This window comes from Ziziphus jujuba, chromosome 4 (assembly GCF_031755915.1).
Source record: "Ziziphus jujuba cultivar Dongzao chromosome 4, ASM3175591v1".
Classification (NCBI taxonomy): Eukaryota; Viridiplantae; Streptophyta; class Magnoliopsida; order Rosales; family Rhamnaceae; genus Ziziphus; species Ziziphus jujuba.
The window spans coordinates 9,657,512-9,668,183 of record NC_083382.1 but is presented as its reverse complement, the minus strand read 5'-3'; the positions used below and the strand labels follow the sequence as shown (position 1 = coordinate 9,668,183).

General features: G+C 30.0%; 2 protein-coding genes across 2 annotated transcripts; both read right to left on the bottom strand.

Moving 5' to 3' along the window:
• Window positions 1-652: 652 nt before the first annotated feature.
• On the bottom strand, window positions 653-3,440 carry LOC107416773 (7-deoxyloganetin glucosyltransferase-like). The gene is made up of 2 exons (XM_016025302.4): window positions 2,794-3,440; window positions 653-1,851 (listed from the first exon to the last, which is right to left on the bottom strand). Exons 1-2 carry the CDS (start codon window positions 3,326-3,328, stop codon window positions 911-913), a joined length of 1,476 nt encoding a protein of 491 aa, XP_015880788.2. The 5' UTR covers window positions 3,329-3,440; the 3' UTR covers window positions 653-910.
• Window positions 3,441-7,888: 4,448 nt separating this feature from the next.
• On the bottom strand, window positions 7,889-9,841 carry LOC107416776 (7-deoxyloganetin glucosyltransferase). Its single transcript, XM_016025304.4, has 2 exons — window positions 9,287-9,841; window positions 7,889-8,954 (listed from the first exon to the last, which is right to left on the bottom strand). The coding sequence occupies exons 1-2, from the start codon at window positions 9,813-9,815 to the stop codon at window positions 8,020-8,022; spliced, it is 1,464 nt and encodes a 487-aa protein (XP_015880790.3). The 5' UTR covers window positions 9,816-9,841; the 3' UTR covers window positions 7,889-8,019.
• Window positions 9,842-10,672: the final 831 nt, after the last annotated feature.

Below are 10,672 nucleotides of genomic sequence, written 5' to 3'. Positions count from 1 at the left end.
ATTTGAGATATATAAATATTTTTCATGCCTTTCACAGTATTAGTAGAAAAATAAAATGTAAAAAAACAAAATAAATTAAATATTAATAAATTATGATTGATTTCAAAAATTTAAAAGGTTAAAATCTTTTTAAATATAGTATTTGCTTACAACCTGATCCATTTTGCAGTTTGCATTCAAATTAAATTTGACGGATTATTTTGGTATGTGGAATGTATTAGATTAGATTAAATTATTTTAAATTTTATCGAATCTAATTTCATATGGTCCAATCCCATTAATTTAGCTAGTAAACCAAATAAATCTTATTTGATTATTATTAATTTTAAAAGTTCAAATGGTTAAAAAATTCTTTACATTTGTAGCATTTGTATACAATCTGATCCATTTTGCAGATTGCACTCAAATTAAATTTTGTGAGTTACTTTAAAATGTGGAATGTATTAGATTAGATTAAACAATTATAAACTTTTATCGAACTAATTTCACATAGTCCAATCCCATTAATTTCGCGAGTATACCAAATAGACCCTCTTGTTTTTGGTGAACAACCCCGTTTGTATTGAAGTTTCGATGGGCTCTCATTCGAAGGTGAACTACTAGCTATCTCATATGCTTAAATACATGTACATATTCTGATTTTCTCTCCAGCTAAACAATAAAACATTACATTCATATGATTCGTTATCTCAACTACAATAGAAACACATTGATCTTACTACTTCAATGATTGAAAATAAACAAACGACTCTATCAAACTAAAATATTTATATATATATATATATATATATATATATAAATATGACCAAGACAAATCTTCTATGCACTTTTATTAACCATCAGCAGTTAATTTTTATTACTAAATCCTCAGAACAACATCAGAGAAAAAGCCTAAATTTACCAATGATAGTTACACATGCTGTTTTTCCAGAAGCACTTGGTTGACCAAAAGGTCAAAGCTTTTGGTAGATGAGCCGTGTGGACTAGTCGCTTCATGTGCCAATTTTTTCCACTCCATGGCCTTAGTTTTCAATTCCTTACCTTTCTCTCCCTCCACTAACTCCCTCACAAGCTTTTCAACCTCATCTCTTTTCACATCATTGTCAATCTCCATTCCCACACTCCATTCATTGCAAATGAACCTGCAATTCGTTTGCTGGTCCCCGAAGAATGGCCAACAAAGCATAGGCACTCCTGCAGATAAACTCTCAAGGATTGAATTCCATCCACAGTGTGTTAAAAACCCTCCAATTGATGGATGATCAAGGACTTGTTCTTGTGGACACCAACTTGCTATTAGACCTGTTTCTTTAACTTGGTCTTCAAATTCAGGTGGCAAAACAGCTGATTTACCTACAACTAAATCAGGCCTAATTATCCACAAAAATAGTTTCTTGCTATTTGCAAGTCCCATAGCAAACTCAACTAGTTGTTGCTGTGAAATAATTGTTATGCTTCCAAAATTCACATACACTACTGAGTTCGGTGGCTTTGTATCCAGCCATTGGAGGCACTTTGAGTCCTCTTTCCAAAGGCTGTATCCTATTTGCTTGAAAGATTCTTCTGGCATTTGGTTCAGAAGAAGTTGGAGAGGACCGATTGCATAGAATTTTGGAGGCATTATGGATGATAGAGCATCCAAAACATCTCTTTCCAATGCATCAAATGTATGTATTACAATTGCTGAAGCTTTACAATATCGTTTGTTTGCTTCCAGTGCGAAGTTAAACATGATATCTTGTGGATCCGTAGTTCGGAAAAAGGTTGGGAGATCCCTCAATCGAATGTCTTTCATTCCTGGAATCCAATCTATAATGGTTTCCAAAAAACCATTTGTTAGATAGCTCTCATCTGCAAGACCCAAATATAAAAAGTATCAATAAAATAGTAATTAAATTAACCAAAATATAGTGCCCAAAAAAAATTAACCAAAATACATCTCCATCTTCAATATAATGTTAAATTTTTTTGTGTTTTGTCCATAATCATATAACTCATTTAATTGGTTTTTATATTCTAATAATGAGATTAGATATTCTGTTTAACTGATATTTATCATAAAGTCTTTTTGAACTCGTTTTCTTAAAATATCTTTCTTGATTTTCGCTTTAACTAAGCTTCATTATGAATCTAAGTGGATAAGCATTACAATTTTTTAATTAAAATTATTGTTAATATTAAATATATTATTTTATTACAATATTATAGAAAAGTGATAAGTGTTCCCATGTGCCATATACGTGTGAGAGAGTTTTGTGACATGTGTATGGATATAAGTGTACCTGCATATTATGACATGTGTTAAGTGTGTGTATACATGGTGACATGGGTGTGGAAATGTATCAAATATATGTGTGCGCTAAAAAACTACATAAAGGCGCCAAAAAAAAAAAAAATACGTAAAGGTATATTAATTTTTGGGGCTCTGATATGTATGGGTTTACATGCTTATGGCTTAGTAAGATATTTTAAAAAATTTGGTCGTAGAGAGTAAAGTTCAATTCATTTGGTGGTTCTAATTATTTGAAATTCAGAGTATGGATGATGACTTTTCAATTTACGTATTTAATTATGCTTGTTTTTTAAACTACCGAAATATGATACATAATATATGCTTATCAATTGGTATGTAAAGCATGGAAAATGATGCTTATTGTTATTGATGAATAAAATCAAAAAAAAGTTTCATTGATTTCCTTTAGTTAATAGCATGCAATTTTTTATCATATAATATTTTGGTGTATTTAGTATTACTGATACATTATATATGCTTTGCTTTAAAATGATCAGTACCTTTTAAAGGGGCAAATCCTCTCTCGATCAAAGCTGGATATTGAGTGAGCCCTAAAAACCCACAAGCAGAAAAAGAAATAAACATTGCAACAGGAATTCCAAGCTGTTCACCAGCTAGCACTGTGAACACCCCCATGATATTGTCCGTAACCATGCAAGTCACAGGAGGGTTACTAGAAGTGGCAGTACTAGTTTGATTGATTCTTGTAAGGAGATCAAGAAATGGAGGCAACATTAAGTTGTTTCTTATGGATTCAAGAAGAGAAGGGATGTCTTGTGTCACATCTTCATCGGAAGGAGGGAGGCCATCGGGAATGGTTTCGAAAACGAAGTCAGGCAAGCCATCCAAAGATTTTGGACCTAAAGATTTGAGAAACCGCTTGTGGTTGAACTCTGTGTTTATAAAGGTTATGTAGAAACCTCTATGGTAAAGAAGTTTTGCTAGTTTAAGCATAGCTTTGATGTGGCTTTGAAGTGGCAAAGGAATGCAAATTGCATGAGGTTTTTGATGAGTTTCTGATCTGGAATAATCCATGTTCTTTCACCCTGCTGTATTATGGTATTTTGCAGTTCAATATTTAAATACAGAAAGAAGGCGTATACATATTGGTTAGTTGCTTTCTCTGTTGAAGCTAATTGCTTGTGTCTAAGTGCTTATAAAATCTCATCCACACATGTTATGTTATCATCAATTTTAAATGAAGATTTTTTGAGAGAAAAAGACAAAATATGAAGATAAAACGATAAAAGCTTGAAAATCAAAAAATAAAAATAAATGGAAAGAGAAATAATAAATGAGTAATGTTAACACGAATTATATTGTTGACAAATTAATATACGTACTAAATATAGAAAATAAATTTGCAGTTCAAGATTTATTTACAAAAAGAAAGTGTAGACTTTTAGTTTCAGTTGCTTCTCTCTTGAAGCTTGCGTTGAAGTGCTTTTGATTACATCCACATATGTTACTGTTAGCATCAATCCAAATGATCGAAGACTTTTAAAAGAATAAAACAAAACATAAAGATAAAAAGATAAAGCTTGAAATTTTAAAAAAATTAAACAAACAAAAAAAGTAAAGAATGACACTAAAATGTTAATCAAATTTGTTTATGACAACATATTAATATTTGAAATTTGATATATACTAACTAAATATAAAATTATTAGGTACATTATTTAACCCAAAGAAAAAAAAAAAAAAGTTCAGTCAGCAAATTGATGTTTGTGGTGACTTAAAACTATAATGGCCAGCACCAAAAAATATATGTGTATATATATATATATACACATTCAAAGGATCATATTGAAGATCCTGAAAAATAAAAAGAACAATCTTTCCTGCACGTATTACAATCAATATTAATTCAACCTTTAGTTCCAAAATTCAATCCCTACTGAGCTAGTGTTAATTTGCGGATTTAGGAACTCAACCAGAACAGTATAAATCAAAAGCAGATTTTAGTGCATAAATAATTTCAATACTACTTTTCCCAAGAAAATGGCAACCAAACCAATGTGATGAAAAGAAATCTGGTGTTAATTTGTAGCACTATTGATAATAATTTTTGGATATTTTGATAATTTAATTTTAAAGATCATAATGAAGTCAAAAATTATAAAATTGATATTTGTAGTGGTATAAACAGCCAGCACCAAAAAGTAAAATTCAAGGATCATTATTACGACCACGAAAAATAGAAAAGGCAAAATTTTCTAGTACATAACCACAATAAAAATTAATTCAACCATATTGGTTCCAAAATTCAATCCCTATTAGAGCTAGTTCGTGGGCAGCAATGTCAATGTGCTGATTTAGGAACTCAACCAAAACAGTACAAATCAAAAGCATTTTAGTTCACTAATAATTAAAGTAGTACCTGGGCTTTTACCAAGAAAGGTGGCAACCAACTTCTTCGAGTGATGCGGTGTCTCCTTTTGATGAGGAAGTAGAATCTCCAGCGTGGGCATCTAAGTATGCTGCTCAGCTCAGCAGTGGTGGCAAAATCTTGAAGGTGCTTTAGAAGTCGAGATCCCAGTGGTTGGAATTCCAGATATCTGCTGTTGGAAATCAAATAAAGATTTAGGACTTCCAGTCATGTGGCTGATCTTGTGGCCAGTTATTTTTTTGCCCTTAATTGTTCTGTGACATTCCCATCCCATATCTCCGCTCTTTTTCTTTTAACCAGGGGCGGAACAGGAATCCCCCGTGGAAAAACGGGACACGGAGGAAGAAATTCCTCGTTTCTTCATAAAAAATAATAATAAAATAATTAATAATAATATTTCTATAAAAAAATACATTTTAAACAAGAAAATTAATATTTTTAATAATATATTATATACGTTGAAAATATATTTATATTTATTAATATAATTATATTTAAATATAAAAAATAAAAATATATATTATTAATAGTATATAAAAAAATTTTATAATACGAACAATTTAAATATAAACTCATTAAAAATTAATATTTTATAAACAAAAATATCAATCAATATTTTTATTCATAAAATATTAATTTTAAATAATTAACTTACCGTAAAATTATCCTATATAATATAATTCCTCTTTCTGCGGGCATAAATTTTTACCCTCTTCTCACACCGATTTCCTATTCAACCGAAGATTTCCTGCCACTGAAACGGATTCCTAGAAAGATTAGGTGAGACGGGACAAACTGCCACACATTAACAAGGAATCTTGCAGTGTAGTTGCTTTTCTTCTTTCTTTTCATTAAAATTCATTTTTCAAAAAATAAAAAATGGGGACCAACCAATGTGCAGGAAGAAATGTGGCGTTAATTTCTGCGGTAATAATTGTTGGATATTTTAGTTATTTAATTTTAGAGCCTTTGTAAGAAACTGTGCAAAATTTGTTTTGATCGATGGCTCCATTGGGCAGCGGTACCGTGTCACATCTTTTGGATTCAGTGTTAGAGGCCACTACTAAAGTTTTCCTCCGGAAATGGTCCCTGGCTTAAAGCTGTGCGTGGTAGATAGGATAAAGAGTGCATGTAAGAGCAATTCAAGGCATTTATGGATTGCTGTGTATGGGATGCAATGCAAGGTTGAAAGGATTTATAAAATGAATAGCATAAATATTTACTTAACAACATTCAAATCGCAATTTACTCTTCAATGATTCAATTTAAATCTTAATTAATTAATTACATATATATATATTTAAAAAATAATAACAATTGATAATAATTTATTTTTTAATTATTTTTTTTTTTAAAAATCTAGATAATAATTATTTTGGTAAGTTATAATCATTAAAAAGTTTTTTTTTTTTTTTTTTTTTTTTTTTTTTTTTTTTTGTAAATCTTTACCGATCTGATATGGCAACAAAATATAAAAATTAACGAAACCTTTGGAAATACTTCTATTGCTAGGACAAGTTGATGTCAGCTATAATGTATTCAATCAGTATCCAATTCAGAAAAAAGAACTTGGCATTTAAAAATAAATTATTATTACTATATGAAAATATTTATTATCTTTCATATTCTTTCCTTTTTTTTTTTATATTCACTAATCATCCAAACAAACAAACAGTCATTGCTGATAAATACTTTTATTTTCATTATTTCATTTTCCTTTCTTTATTAAACATTCCTTTTCTTTTCTCTTTTTCCTTTAATCCAAATATATTGTTAAATTTTTAGTATAAATTTGGTAGGAAGAACGCTTATTGGGCTTGCTGTCGAACTAGTCCGAAGCTCAATCAATTAACAAGTCTGATATGATTCTCTAGTCCCTTTTTTTCTTTTTTTCTTTTTGTTAAATATGTATCTTTTTTTTAAATATAAATATAAATAAATATATATATATATATATATATTTATATATATATATATATATATATAATGTTATTCACTTTGTTATATATTAAATCGTATTTGCTTATTATTTGTTTTATTTTATATTTTTTCATATCCTAAGATAAGTTTTTTTTTTTGGGAGGGATTGATGTTTTTATTGTTGTTTCATAATAGAAGATAAGTTTTTTTTTTTTTTTTCTTTTGAAAAATATAAGTTATTCTGAATTTTGAAGGTAAAATATATTTTCAGATCAAATTTTGGATTTCAAATCAGCTTTAAATCTCAAGCCCAAGGCCCAATCAATGTGCTTTAGGGCCAAGTATGAGGCTTTACATTGAGTGATTATTTTATTTAATTGCTTAAAGAATCTTTTGACTTTTCTTCACCATCACCACCACCATAATTGTTTAATACGATGCTTGATTAATATTTCTAGATGTTGCATAAGATTCCAAATAGTAAATTCAAAGTGATTTTTTGGAAATTTCAGATTATTCTTGTTGTAATTTTAAATAATATTTTTATTTACTGAAAATTATTCATATTTCTCATTGCATGTAACTTTTTTTTTTTTTTTTTCGTCGAAAAAAGAAATATTTACAGATTCCCAAACATAAAATTAACCTAAAGCAGCCAAAATTTTAGGAAGAGCCTTGCATCTATGAAAGGAGCATTGGAAGAAGTGAAAGCACTTTGATTATCGTGCAGCTTGGTAATCCGTTGGCTTTTTATTTTTTTACTTTTTCTAATTAATTATTTATAATTTGTTTATTTATCAAAAATGTTTTTTTTGCTAGTGGCTGTTTGTTAAACATCTCAAAATTAAATAAATAAATAAATAAACAAACACAATTTTCTCTATCAAATACTTTTTTCTATTTTATAATAATAACAATAATCTATCAACTTTATTTTCTCATTCTAAATTTACTTTTCTGACTTTTTTTTTCTATTTTTCTCTCTTTCTTTTTTTTTTAACAATTATATATATAATAAAATATATTTTCAGTTTAAAATTTACTTTCAAAAAGTCAAAACACCAAATATACTAATAATTTATACATTATAATATTATATTATTTTTAAAATAAATAAGCACCTCATTTTATTTATTATATTAAATAAATGGTTATAAATTCAGGAATAAAACACGTACACATCATTTTTATTTATTAAATATTCCAAATTTATTATTTTTGATCATTTATAATAATATTTTTTAATATTTAAAATTCACAATTTTCTAAATATGGATACAAGTGACTTCATAAAAAAACCACAACTTATTTGAACAAATTTATTACATCTTAAAATATATAAAGAAAGCAGATTAGCTAGATAGATATATACTTTCTTTCACTTATAAGGGTATATATATATATATATATATATATTCTAATTTTGATTCTTTGAAAGCACTTGGTTCACCAACCTATCTAAGTTTATGGACGAAGAACCATTGGGACTAGTAGCATGTTCCACAAGTTTCTTCCATTCCATGGCCTTGCTTTTCATTTTCTTACCCTTGTCTCCCTCCATTAACTCTCTCACAAGCTTTTCAACTTCATCTCTCTTCACATCGTTATCAATCTCCATGCCAACCTCCCATTCGACGCAACTGTATCTGCAATTCGTTTGCTGCTCGGCGAAAAATGGCCAACACAGCATGGGAACTCCGGCAGACAAACTCTCAACGATTGAATTCCAGCCACAGTGTGTCAAAAACCCTCCAACCGAAGGATGGTTCAGGACCTGCTCTTGTGGACACCAGCTTGCTATTTTCCCTCTTTCTTTAGTCTCCGCCGCGAACTCCGCCGGCAAAATGGCAGATTCTCCGGCGACCAAATCGGGCCTAATTATCCACAAGAAGTTCTGCTTGCTATTCGCAAGCCCCATACCAAACTCCACGAGCTGCTTCGGCGTCGTCACGGCTATGCTTCCGAAATTCACATAAAGGACCGAGTTCGGTGGCTTCGTGTCGAGCCATTTGAGACACTCAGTGTCTTCTTTCCAGAGACTGTATCCGACTTGTTTCGATGAGTTTTCCGGTATGCGATCGAGAAGAAGTTGGAGAGGACCGATGGCGTAGGTATGGGGATACATAGATGAGACTGCCTTCAGAACATGTGACTCCAAAGCATCGAAAGTATGCAAGATGAGAGCTGAAGCTTTCTCAAGTCCCACGGTTGTTGTGGAAGAGTAGTCGAGCAGAGTTTCATTTGGATTTGTTGTTCGAATGAAGGATGAAAAATCCTTCAAACGTATGCCTTCGAATCCCGGAATCCAATCGATAACCGTGTCCAGAAATCCATTCGTTAAACAGGCTTCATCTGCATATGTGCAACAATAATCAAGATTATATATATGTGCTGAGAAAATATAAATATAATGATAATCGATAAAAAAAAATAAAAAAATAAAAAAAAAGTAATTGAAGTTGGTAAAATATATTAGAGTCAACGATCTGCAAGGTCTAGAATTCAAAATTTGATAACTTCTGTACTCTACACAAGTAACGACCTAAAGAAGTCAAAAACGCTGTCGGACATATATAAATGTAATAATAATCCCTTCTTACTAGCTTAAGGGTGGGTTTTTTTTTTTTTTTTTTTTTTTCCTTCTTAATATAAAACAAAAAACCGAAAATAGTAATTCAACCAACCTTTGAGTGGTATAATTCCTTTCTCCATAAGAGTGCGACTGTGTCTGAACCCCATGAAACCACAAGCAGAGAAAGGAAAGAACTTCAAGTCTGGAACTCCAATTTTTTCAGAAACTTCGGTGGTGTACAGCATGAGGCCGTCGGAGACGATACAAGTCACTGGCGGATCAATGTTGGAAGTGGTTGCTTTGTGATTGAGCTTGGTAAGAAGTTCAAGAAATGGAGCAACCATTGATCTTTTTCTAATGTATTGACAAAGAAGAGTGATGTCCTGGGTGGCATCTTCTTCAGATAGCGGCAGGCCATCGGGAATGGCTTCGAATCGAAAACCCGGCAAGCCATCGAGGGAGTTTGGGCCTTGAGATTTAAGGAAACGGCGGTGATTGAAGTCGGTGTTGACAAAGGTTATGTGAAAACCTCTATGGTGGAGGAGCTTTGACAGTTTAAGCAATGCTTTTATGTGGCTTTGAGTTGGGTAGGGGATGAATACGGCATGAGGTTTCTTATTAGCTGCTGTAATGGAACCCATCTTTCTTGATTGGAGGGAGCGTATTCTAAGCATTTCATTTTATAGGCAAATTCGTATCATCTTTGTCTTTTATTATTATTTTTTTTTTTCGCAACTTTAATAATACATCTTAATTAATGGAAACATGTAATTAAAATTCAACCACCCATTTGTTTTATGATGGGATCGATGAGTGATGTTTAGCTACCTTTATTTTTTTTTTAATTTTTTTTTTAAAATCAAGGTGAGCGATTTTTATACACATTTGGAAATAAAGGAAAGAAAAACAATAATAATGATGATTTTAAAAGCAGGGGCGCTGCTACTGTTAGGCCTGAGGGGTCTGACTTTTTTAACCTTATGCATTTAAATATATTTTAGATTTTTTTTTTATATTTTACATATTTGGCCATTTAGAATATATTTAGAAGGTAAAATTTTATTGTATTAGTTTTATCGTATTATATGAAATTGAATTGTATTATATTAGAATATATTATGTGAATAATATTGTACTATATTAAATTAGATTGTAGTGCATTAGATTATACTACATTAATATTATATATTGTTTGGTGTAGAATTATAATAAAGGATTTACATTATTAAAAATATAAAAATTGATCTTTTATCATTGTCCACTTAATTATTTTAAATAATTACATTACTCATAATAAACTAAATTGAGTTATTTTATTGTAATTCATGATAATATTTACATTGTTTAAAGTTAAACAATATTAATCATTGAAATAAGTGTTGGAAAGTTTAACATCAAAAAAATTGAAAATTAAGAATATTTGCATAAAATTTTATAGTTGTTTATGGGTTTTATTATACTAAGCAAGAAAAATAAGAAAAATAAAAACAAAAACGAA